At 36.6% G+C, this 12,494-nt stretch overlaps 2 protein-coding genes across 4 annotated transcripts in view; one reads left to right on the forward strand and one right to left on the reverse strand.

Moving 5' to 3' along the window:
- Window positions 1–12,494, forward strand: part of LOC118279065 (uncharacterized) — a 595,270-nt gene that overhangs the window by 357,422 nt on the left and 225,354 nt on the right. The gene's annotated exons all lie outside the window — the stretch shown is intronic.
- Window positions 1–12,494, reverse strand: part of LOC118279231 (facilitated trehalose transporter Tret1-like) — a 118,615-nt gene that overhangs the window by 23,611 nt on the left and 82,510 nt on the right. For both annotated transcript variants that reach the window (XM_035598823.2, XM_050698409.1), the window contains exon 3: window positions 11,954–12,116. In XM_035598823.2, the coding sequence (XP_035454716.1) occupies window positions 11,954–12,116 (163 nt within the window). The remainder of the gene's footprint in view (window positions 1–11,953; window positions 12,117–12,494) is intronic.

The raw sequence follows: 12,494 nt of genomic DNA on the forward strand, positions 1-12,494 counted from the left end.
TACCAACATTAATTTGAGTATCCAATAAATACCTCTAAGATATGCTAGCACTAAGTATTACAAGATAAAGGTTTCCTATCTAAATAGCTGTCAGTCAACAGCATGACTACAATACATCTGAAATTAACCAATATTTAGTCGGCTTCGTGTTCTAAGGTATTGTGTTAAAGTACCAATATCAATGGTATTTAGGCATTATTGTTTAACATGTTTATTATGGCACTTATAGGCTACTATTATCAATTTGGTTGATGTATAATCTCTGTGCATTCAGATCTTGATCCGGAGCTGCGGACTACCTAACGGGTTACCGGGGCTCCGGCTCGAAAAGTAGGAGTAGGAACGGGGTGGTTTTTAGTCAGTAAGTGTCTGACACTCCCTCTCGCCTCACCCAAGGCGAGAAAAGTCATTGGATGATTTTTCCCCTTAAAAAAAGCATTCAGGTCTGTTTATTAATACTAGTGGTCGCCTAGTGGTCGAAATTCGACCATATACGATTTAATTTACAATACCACTTAACATACGTTCAAGGATAATTTTTATTCTCACATAGCCTACTGGTCTCACAAAATCGAAGGAACGAAACACTGTAACCAAGAATTATACTGTGAACATGATTAAAAAAGAGTAACCTATGGAGTTTCTTCTCCATAAGAATCTACACTTAGGAACGAGCAAATAGCTTCACTAGAGGACTGACCGACAGACATAATTGCTTTGACATTTTAATATCCCTTCAACTTCAAACTTCACGTAGATCATTTTAGTAGTTTTTGCTGAAAGAACATCTATACATACAAACCATTCAATTTATAAAATAAGAAGACACCCATAATATTATACACAGAAACTATACAGAGACTTTCAAAACCTTACTTACTTACTATACTTAAATACTTAAGCTACCTATCTTAATTTGTTTACCGTCTCCACGCAAAAGGTAGCCAACCCTACAAACGCCGCCATGTTGGCCTACCGAGCCCACAAATTTCAAAATCCACTGTAGTTATACCTCCATTTATGGCAGTGACACAGCTAACAGGATCTAAGGGCTCGCCTTGGGCCAAAAATGTCAATGTACAGCCCTATCGCTGACGTACGGGCGGCTAAGTATAAATAAACAGTACCTAGACTGTGATTAGCACTGAGAGATTTTAGGGGCCGCGGTTTTTCATACAAACTTGTAAGTTCTGTGTTATGAAAATTAGTATTAAACTAAATTTAATGAAATAAGAGTTTAAAGTAATGAAAAGAGTTTAAATGTCACAGCAAAATTTAAACCATGTCTAATGTTTAAATTATGGAGTTTCTTGCTCGTTTTTCTCCATAGGAATCTACACTTTGGAACGAGCAAATAGCTTCACTAAAGGACTGACCGACAGACAGACATTTAGTTTTTTTTAATATTTTGATATTTGCTTTGACGTTCAAAAATGCCTTCTCGGTGTATTTGAAATAAATAATTTAGACTTTGACTTAAAATAATTCAAAGAAGTTTTAAACCTCAAAAGATATCATTACATTTGAAGAACCAAGTCTCAACAACATTTGGCTACGGAACCCTAAAAACGGATCTTTAATTTCCTATAATAAGGATATTTAAGTTTGTATGAAACACCATGTTACTTAAATGGTCTTAAAATCACCACAATTTTGTACTTAGGTAGTAATTCGTTGACTTGATATAAGAGACACGCTATTTGATCTTAAGATGCAATTTAAGATGTGATCCAAGCCTTTAATTAGGTGCAAAGTTGCGTTTTAACGATAATTCTACAGCGTGATTAAAATCTGCTCTTTCAAGATGTTTATTTCAATTGCATTTAAAACTTGTATTTGGAAGAGTTATAATGATATCGTGATTATGGAAATCGTTAATGTTTTAACAAATTGATAACGGAGGAGTGTTCAGAGATGTTGTAACTGAAATACTACGCAAATAGAAATAGTGCGAGTATTTCTTTAACTGTAGTTTGTTATTTTTATAGAGCCGAAGGTTTAGTTTAGTTTGGGTTTACCTAAACACTGGGCTATTTATGTGAAGCGAAGCGAAAATCTTGCGTTTGAGCTGTCCAATTTAGAAAAAAATAATCTGAATCGCCACTATCGTATTGTTTATCCTTGAAGAGGTAGGCAGAGGTGCACATAACGTAAAGCCACTGTGCAGTATATACCCAGTATTCACCATGTATGTTATAAGTCCCATGTAATTGGGGATGAACCTATTGCCATATACTGGGCACAATTCCAGACTACGTGTTACTGCTTAAAGATTTTCAAAAAACCGTAAAATGCGCTGTAGTGTTTTGCCCAACCCGGGAATCGAACCCGTCGCACTTGCGACCACACAACAAACGAAGCAGGAAAAATTAATGATTTGAGCATGATGACAAGTCTTTCATTAATATTAAATTTACCCATAGCAAATTGTATAATTTCTTAAACCAAAGAGGTTTATTAGTCCCACAACCAGATAGATAACACCATTACCTATCTTAATCGAAGGGATTGTAATCAACAAATGGTAAATCGGTAGCCCTATTATCTGAGACCTGACCTCCTCTGTCAGATTGGTACGATATCGAGACCCAACACCTATGTATGCATAATATAGCCTCGCAAATATACAACCTGTACCAAAAAGGGGACATACATACATATCAATTGCACGGTGTCTAGATAACATAACTAACGATACGGGAAGGGTTTTTTAAACTCATGTTTTCATGGTATTAAGCTATGATTTACAGAAGAAATGTTTCATAATATTAGCGAGTGATCCCTGTAGTGTTATGACACGTTTGTATGATTTGAAATCAAAAACCATGCGATACCAAGTATTTAGTACTATTTTTTTTAAACGTATTTTAAGCTAAAACTTCGTGTAGAGATTCTATTCAACCTGTGTTCTTCTGTGCTTCTTGATATATATGCGTATTTTGTTACACGCTGTATACCGAGTATAGGCTATATAGGCCTAGCCGACAATGTATCGGCTATAGGACAGCCGACAACGTATCGCCCTAGATAAGGATTGGAGTCACGTACACCATATTTAAGGGGGTAGAATAGCTACCTAGTAGAAATATTGGGTGTCTGAGACCTTACCAAAAAAAAGACTTAAAGATTAAAGTTTTTTTTTTTGGTAAGGTCTAAATTATCTTTGTTGCGACAGCTAATTTACTACGGGTTAAGTTGAATTACGCTGCCTAGAATTTTCTGCCCAGGATGTATGACTATAGACTCATCCCATATGAATGTAACATAAGATTCATTTCTCCATAGCAATCTACACTTTGGAATGAGCAAGTTTCGCTAGAAGTCTATCCGACAGACTGACGCTTCTTATTTTGTTCCAAAAGTGTTTTTAATAAGGTCTAATTGGAATAAGTACTTAAATAAATAATAATGACTTATGTCCGAATACTCAGACGCTCTCAAATCTAGCTCTGTCACTTTCAATTCTTTATAAAATGGCAGAGATAGCACGATATTTGAGTACAATATTAAATTGAGTAACATTTCAGTATTCGGGCGTTAGACTTTGAGAAAAAAATTGGTGGATGATTATGTTATCCGATTGTGGAATGAACTCCCTGCCGAGGTTTTCCCAGTAGGCTACAATATGAGGTACTTCAAGAAGGAAGTAAATAGGTTTCTTAAGGGTCGGCAAAGCGCATGTAATGCCCCAAGTGTTGCAAGCGTTCATAGGCCACGATAACCACTTACCATCAGGTGGGCCGTGTGTTTCTTGTCACATTAGTGGTATAAATAAAAACTCTGGATATTATATTTAAAGCTTATCAATACAGTTAACATGTCAATAAAAACTAATCGAATCATTCAAGACTTAATCCAATTACTCGAAAGTCGATTATAACATTTACACCCGCATTGAGATTATCAATTAGTTGCTAAACCTGTTGGGATATTATCTGGGCAACAGGTGAATTGATTACTTTACACATTTTAATTAATTCGTCTATTAATTCGTTTGTATCGTTTAGCGCCGGTCGCATTACGAATGCATTGGGAACTACTGAGATACTGTGGGTTAGCTTTAAGATAGTGGTTTGCTACCGATTTTGATTAATGTAAGGGTGTAAACATTATATAACACCCTGGTTAATGAAATGGTGACGAGCTTGACTGCCAAAGGTGTTGCAGGTTTGATCAGGTTTATCCATTGATGGACCGAAAATTCTCAGTAATATGTGACCAAGAGGAAATGAGGCTCAATATAACAGAAATTCGGTGATTCTCAAAATTAATATTGCAAAAATAATGTTACTTAGATCAATTACCCTTTCTACCATCGATATGTAGATTATCAGTAAAAGTAGCCAAGTTTCGCTTCATCAACAGACTTCAGTATTTTTATGCATGCTCGTCGATTAAGAGTACTTTTGTTTTGTGGTTTGTATGAAAATGTACTCATGACACAGGAAAAACTCCCGATATCGGGCAACGAAACGGTACGTACAACACCTTCACATTAAAAGAACTATGTTTGTGTAGAAACTAGTATAGATTTCTCGAAGTTCCTGGTATAGAGCGGTTGTCTGACTTGTCTCATTATTCGTCTGTGAGTATTCTCACCGCATGTTTACAATTATGGTGTTTATTGAACAATGCTGTATTTATCGACACCGCCTCGATCACAGTTATTAGCACCGTTTGGTAAGGTTCGCCGCGGTGAGCTTGTGGCTTAGGGTGAAAGTAGAAGGGAGTATCTTTGGACTTTATTCTATTGAGGTACTTGTTTTCCAAACCTTGCAAATAAATATTTTTAGAAGAGAAAATATTTCATTTGTAATTGTTTATTCATTAAATCGTCGATGGTTCACAAGATGCGGATTAAGTTTGGGTTTCAGGATTGAGAAAATATTTTATTTTTTAGCGTTGATAAGTCTGCGTTTGGTCACCAACCCGCTTTCTGAGAAAAATATCAAAAACTTGAGCCAATTTCAGCTTAAATTTCGCAAAAAGAATTCTCATACAGATCTAATGGCTGTGCTAATGGGTCACAATAGAAAACGTTATTATTTTGAAGTAGTCAATGTATACCAGACCTTACACCGCTAAGTACTGAGCAGATACCTATAGTTTATGCGAGACGTGACAAATCGTACTGCGATCACAGCGCCAATTACTGGGAACATAAGTACAGATATAGTGCGACGCAAAAATTCAAGAGAGACTAATTATTAGCTCCATTCCATTTGGTTTAACTTTGTAAATGAAGCTATTCAGCAGGGGTCAACTTCAAAGACAAGTATGATAGTGTCTGAATGACAATTGAAGATTTTGAATCAATGCAAAGTCTCTTTTATCCCCGAAGGGGTAGGCAGAGGTGAACATTACGTCACATAATGCCGCTATACAATGTACACCCACTTTTCATTAATCGTGAAAATCGTTCAATTCCAGTCTCTGTGCTACTGAGATTTTTTTCGAAAATCCAAAAAAAGGTCAGTAATACTTTGCCCGACCTGGGAATCGAACCCGAGACCCCTTGTCCGGCAGTCGCACTTGCGACCACTAGACCAACGAGGCAGTCTGAAATCAATCTGTCCTTAAAATTTACCGCTTAAAGTCTAATAACCAAAGTCCACCTAGTCCGCAACGTGAGTTAGTTTATAATCGGATCAATCTTGAAATATTAAAGTAGCCAAAAAACAAAAGAACATCAATGTATTTCATAGAAACATACCGACCTGTCTGGACACTCAATATAAAACATTACGACGCACTTCGCAAGCTAATATTCTTCGAACCAATAGAAAAAAAAATGGAGGAAAAGAAACTGCTAAGGCGCCACACATGTGTAATAACAATTACCTATTACCAAAACATATGCACGAAAATAAAACATCGAACGCAAACTGAAGATCTTACTATCAATACTGGAGAGCAATCGGAAAAATACATTCCGAGAATCGGATAGATTGGTCAGCGAATAAAATTAGATCATTAGGTACCTACGTAGCTCTTCCCAGGTAACATAAACCAGATATCACAAGTAAAATATACCTCTTATAGTCGACCATGTAAACGGATAGCGAAATGTTCCATTTATTTACCTTCAGCCGGCAATTTATGGCTATTCACCAACTACAACTAGAGACAGGGTCAATTGAAATCGGACCGAGTATCGATTTCCGAATCGATTATCAAAGTTCAAATCAATGAGTTGAAGTTAACTTTCGTTAAGTCGATCGTTGCGTCAATTTAGTAAATTAGAGTTGTTTTGTGTCGACATTCCGATTCATTCGATTCCTATTCTACGATGTATGAGTGACTATAAGCTTGTGGTATTCGAATTAATATCAATAAGTTATCGAACATACAGCCGTCGGCGCCACTGCTAACATTATGCAGAATTTGTTTGTATCTGATAGTCTTTGGATTTGATACAAGTTTGTATTTACGAAGATAGATGGAAATTGCCGAACCTTATTTGCGCCCTCTGAGCTTACTCATAAATCCTATCGATAAGCAAATAGCATTTATTTAATTGAATCAATAAAATTTATAAAGCGAGTCTATAACTTCTGATAGACGTGTTACAGCAACGTCAAAAAATCGAATAGTTTTCTGTTCGATTCTTCTTCCTAATCTAAGTATCGATGTTTTTGTCACTGCGATGCATCTCTATCTCCTGCCTATATTTTGTTATCAGACATTAACTCTTCAACTTTAAATATTAGGTGCGGACAACGTAATTGTTGTGGAGGTGCGTGCTCCGTGTGTGTGCGTCATGATTTACAGCATCAAGTGATTTATGTTGGATACACTGGTTCGCGAACGTATGCTGCATGGAACGAAACTAAATGTTGTTATCTGTGGCCGAACTGCTTGTGTGTATGTGTGGGTGTGTGTCTATGTATGTGGCAGAGGGTTGCAGTTGTATGAACCATGGAGTATGAGATTTATGGAGTGTCATCTTAAATTACTATTAATGATTTATTATTACATCTGAAAATTGAGTTTCAAACTCAAAATGATACAATTAAAAAATCCTACGTTGAATAGAGTCATAACAAGAGTACTATGCAGCTTTTGAAGACTTATAAAAAAGCTTATATCATTTTTATTAAGTTTTTACGTAAGTAATTGGAAACGTTTTTATTTATCCAATTTTTATTTATGCACTTTATTTCCCATTAAATAATTCTCATTACAATACTAGCGTCTCCCTTAACGGACTTCTTATTTAAAAATGTGGCAACAATACTCTTTCCAATCTTTACTCCATGGTGTGTACACAGTATTATGAGAGAATGGAAGGTTATTGACTTGTAAAAATTATGTCACACATTTGGTCATTAATTGTGTTTGTGTGTGTGTGTTAGTGTAAAGTGAATGTGTAACAGCTGTGTGTGTCTACATCATAGTTAACTAAACTGACTATTGTATTTAGTTATTCACTATGTATGTTAACCATTCAAAGCTTTTAATTTAGTGTTCCCTTATTAACCGGCGAGCATACATGAAAAGACTGATGACTGTTGATGGAGCGAAAGAGGTGTGTAAGAATCGTAATAATTGGTGTTGCATTGTCTCTGACTATCCCAGTGGGAGACATGCGTGAGGTTATATTCCCTTATTAAGTGCACATTGTGGAGTAAAAAGCCTTGTAGAAATAACGATTCAGAAATAGATGGATGGATTAATCATTCAATTGTTTTGCATTTTCGTGTGGCATTCTTTGCGGTAATTTTTGGTTTAGCCTGACTATTCGAGAATTATTCAGCAATGTAAAATATTTTATACAATTCCATCAAGATAATTACAGTGTTATTTTCTGATGGTAACACTTCGTTTAATACATCAAATTCGTTCACTCTGGTTCAACGAATCGCTTGCGATTTCACTCGCTGTGCCAAGATCCTATAATATTTAGGTCTATTTAAATTATGAGTTGAGTTCAAATAATAATTATGTCTGTCTCGTTAGGTCTTCTTAGATTATCTTCCCAATCCCCGTTTCCCCAACAACCCTTAAATTCCTAACTCCCAAAAGACCGGCAACGCACTTGTAACGCCTTTGGTGTTTCGAGTGTCCATGGGCGGCGGCGATTGCTTTACCATCAGGTGATCCGTCTGCTCGTTTACCGGCTTATACCACAAAAAATATTGAGCCTCTTTAAAACAATGAAACTCTAAACAATTATGTCAACGGATGTGATTCGTCTCGTGTGAATTGTTACATAAGTCTGAGTGCAGCCAAATCTCAGCTCTCTCATCCAACGACCAATGATTGCGGGGTTCAATGACACGATGACAGCTGTCAACGAAAATTGTGATCGATAATGTTGCCAAATGCAAAATATAGGGAAGTGGCAAAAAGAGGTCAGGTTTGATGGTTGTTTTATTGTTAGCTGTGCAACGGTTAGGTTCCTGTGTATGTGGGTCACGGGTTCGTTCCTGTTATTACATAAATCGATGCAGGGGGTTCGAGAAAAACTGCACGTACTAGATTTTTGAAGATGGGAACTTAGATGAAGGCTGCATTGGCCAATCTTTTCGTCGATGATTGTCGATTCCAAAGAGATTAAACAAGAGATTAAAATTTGGAAAAATAAGCCCAGTAATACTTTGCCCGACCCAAGAATCGAACCAGAGACCTCTTGTCGGCAGTCGCATTCGCGACCACTCGACCAACGAGACAGTCAACTAATCTATATATTAATACGTGATGCAAAAACTTTGGACCGCTTTTTACGAAAATTGCGCGGACGTAGGAGCATAAAATTTGGTACACTTATAGTTTAATCACAATCGACTGAATGATTTTTCAAAAACAGTTAAAGTACATTAAAATCGATTTATGTGCTTCTCGTATTTGACAAAACGTCAAAGTCGATAGACATTGCGATGATATTTTCACGTCTCATATGAATAGAGTTTTATAAAAGAGTTTGTTTGAGTTTGAGTTAAATAAAAATTATCCTTGAACGCATGTTAAGTGGTATTGCTAAATTCAATCGTAGATGGTCGAATTTCGACCACTAGGCGACCACTAGTTAAATTTAATCTGTAGTCAACTAATTTAATTTCTTCAATCACAATCGACTGAATAAAATTGAACAGTTGGTCATTAAAATCGATTTATGTGCTTCTCGATACCGTTAGTATTGTTATAGCTTCACGCTATCCGCAACGGGTGGTCGGCTGAGTTCTGCTATTCAGGGTAATTGCTATGCTATTAAAAATATGCAATTGGTAAAACGCGATATAATAATGAATCAATCAAGTTGATGTGTTGAGCTCATCACGGTAACTATGAAATTGAGATGAATAATGATATTTTAACGCTTACGATTCAGTTTTTACATGTAAAGCTGCAAAAACGCGGAATAAGACAGTCAGACAGACAGTAAGACAGACATATTACAATCTAATAACCACCCCGTTCCTACTCTTGCTTTTCAAGCCGGAGCCCCGGTAAACCCGCTAGGTAGTCCGCAGCTCCGCATCAGGCATCAGTCCTACTCAGCTCTACCTGCATTGAGCAAGCGTGGTGATTAATGCTCAAACCTTCTCCGTGTGAGAAGAGGCCTTTGGTCAGCAGTGGCCACTTTAGGCTGTTGATGTTTAAATGCAAATACATCATTGACTACATCTCTTAAGTGTAATTTTACCGTTCCTGTAAAATTCGAATATTATTGAGTTCAAATTGAATATTTAAGTAAGAGCAGAGGCTGCAGCACGTCAACCTACTCCAATTCTTCGATAAATTTTCATCTTTCCTACTTAGTAATAGTGTTCAAAATCCAATGAGAATTTAGGTCATCTTGATGTGCTGCTGACAAACTAGTTATGAAGAGTAAGTACTTCATTACTACAAACAATATATGTTTGTACATTTCCGTGTTTGGGAAACACTTAAACAATTTATTTCTAAAACTCATGTCTGTATGTTTGCGCCGTTCAAACTCGGAAATGGCTGGACCTTTACTAATCATCGTTTGCAAGCTTTTAAAGACTGAATGTATGGGCAAATATATGGTTAAAGCGTTTGTGGAGATTTGTTTCAAAGGTAAATAGAATTTTAACAGCGGATATTGTTAACTTGTACATATTTAAATGGTAAAGTAATATGCCATAAACCATAGCTTCCATTCTTGCGGTTCCCATACCTTAAAGATATTATGGGGTCTTGTTGTCTGCTAGCCTGTAATAACATGTACCTAGTATCTAGAATACTGTCATAATGATGTATAACTTTACATGTATGCTAAATTGTTTTGTTTGTATGTGTCTTATTTTATTTCAACATTTTAATTTATTTTTTTATTAACTGATCAAAGTGTCATCGTTTTGTTGTCTTTAGTGCATGTTCTGCATATAAATTAATCATAACATAAGTGTTTAGACAAAAGTCCTAATTTAACAACTACTGGTTGTCCAAATAAATAAATAAAGCCTGGTGTATAACAATAGGTTCACCATCACATGAGAATATGTAACTTGAACATAAGAAAACGAACACCTCTGCCTATCCCTTAGAAAAGAACATGACTTAATATTACATTGTTACAACAAAAGATAAGCACTCAAGCACTCCACAATAACTCACTCCAAAATTAGCGATGACATTACCCATCAACCAATCGCTGGTAGTGTAATGACAAGCCATAATGCGACGCTAGCGCCACTCATTAGTACTAATCACATTAAGTGGAAGTAAGCTGATAACTGAAGAATGTCTGAGTGATATGAAGCACTGCTTACGCTGTGTACTTTCCCTGGGGTGGACAAAATGACGATGGGCCTTGAAGACATGATTGTGCTATGATTTTAATAAGGGGTGATTTTGTAACAAGTAATACATCTACATATTGGCGATATATTAAAGAAGGGCCAAATTAAAAGTACCTTTAACCGACGAGCATGCATGAAAAGACTGACGACTGTTGATGAAGCGAAAGAGGTGTGTAAGAATCGTAGCAATTGGCGTTCCATTGTCTCTGTCTACCTCCATGGGAGATAGGCGTGAGGATATGCATGTATGTATGTAATTCATAGAAATATTTTTAATGGGCTTATATTATATGGTCATCAAGAATGCCTCAACGGTTATTTTGAGGTGTAGTTTATTACAGAATTTGCTATCATTAAATATCTATTTAAGCCAAACAATATCCGTTTCCTTTCCTATTAGTACCATTCGAAAAACAAAAACCAAAAAACTTCGCAATCGAATTGAAAATTCCAGAACACTCGTATACTAGCAGCTATTCGATTGTCCCACTGCACTCGAGTCGCCTTCAATCGATTTGTGTATTCGTAAACAAAATCGAATTAGTACCGATACATGCGTTTACAAAAAGGTTGATACAATGGTAATAACAGCTTGGATTGAAAAAAACTTCGCTTGAATGCTGAACGCATTGTCACAAGTATAGCCATGGAGAATGGAGCGTTATTGAGGCTTTTAATGGCTTTCGTACATTGGTATATTTCGATAAAACGGCTTGACTTTTAGTTAGAGGTGTTTTTAGCACTTTTAATGTAAGCGTCCACAGGCCCGTATCGTACGCATCGCATGCAACGGATTTTAGTTTGTCTTGTATAGAAATTCAATGCAATGCCTACATGCGATGCGTACCGATGACGTCATACGGAATGCGTGCGATGCGTACGATGCGGGTCTGTGGACGTTTACCTTTAATCCAAAGCCGATTACTGCTAGTGTAAGGTTGTCATTTAAGTAAAGTATTTATCCAAAGAGTCCCTAATAAATGCAATATTGATACACCTGACAATTTTTGCTATTAAAACGTAGCATAGTCCGATTTAGTCAGGTGAACAATTTTTTGGACAAAAACGGTTAAAACAAATATTATTATATGTATTTAAACCAATCAGACCTCCCATAAAGCCAAAATAGATCACCACAACGATAGCGCTATCTTTTAAATGATTAGACTAAAAGTTCCACTTACCCAATAAACTAAGACTGGCGATCCAGCTTGCTTGCTGGTCGCTGACGGTGAACCCTCCATCATGAGGCCTGGTGTCCTGCATCGAAGCTATCGCAGGGGACATGTAGCCCTTGCTGAGCCCCGCCGCGAATGGCCCCAGTGATACGGCAAGAGCCGCCAAGATCTGTGAACGAAAGAGTAGTTTAGAGATGGTCAAGTTATAAAAAACAATAGTTTATCTGAATACATATTATGCAACCACCAAGCTACTCTGCAAGTAAGTATCATAAGAAACTAAACATTTGACAAAGACCAGATAGCAGCACTCTCTGATAAACGTGGATATTTTGAACTGCTATTTTTAATCTAAAATGTCGCAGTGGCCCGTATGCTTAAGACGCCCGGTTCTCATACATGAGGATGAGAGTTCGAAACCTACCAACGGCAAAGTACAAATGTGACTTTTTCGGACTTATAAGTACCTACTCTCTAAGCATATTATTTAGACATCACTAACTAACGGTGGAGGAAAACATCGCGAGGAAAGTTAGGCTTATAATTT

This window comes from Spodoptera frugiperda, chromosome 14 (assembly GCF_023101765.2).
Source record: "Spodoptera frugiperda isolate SF20-4 chromosome 14, AGI-APGP_CSIRO_Sfru_2.0, whole genome shotgun sequence".
Lineage (NCBI taxonomy): Eukaryota > Metazoa > Arthropoda > Insecta > Lepidoptera > Noctuidae > Spodoptera > Spodoptera frugiperda.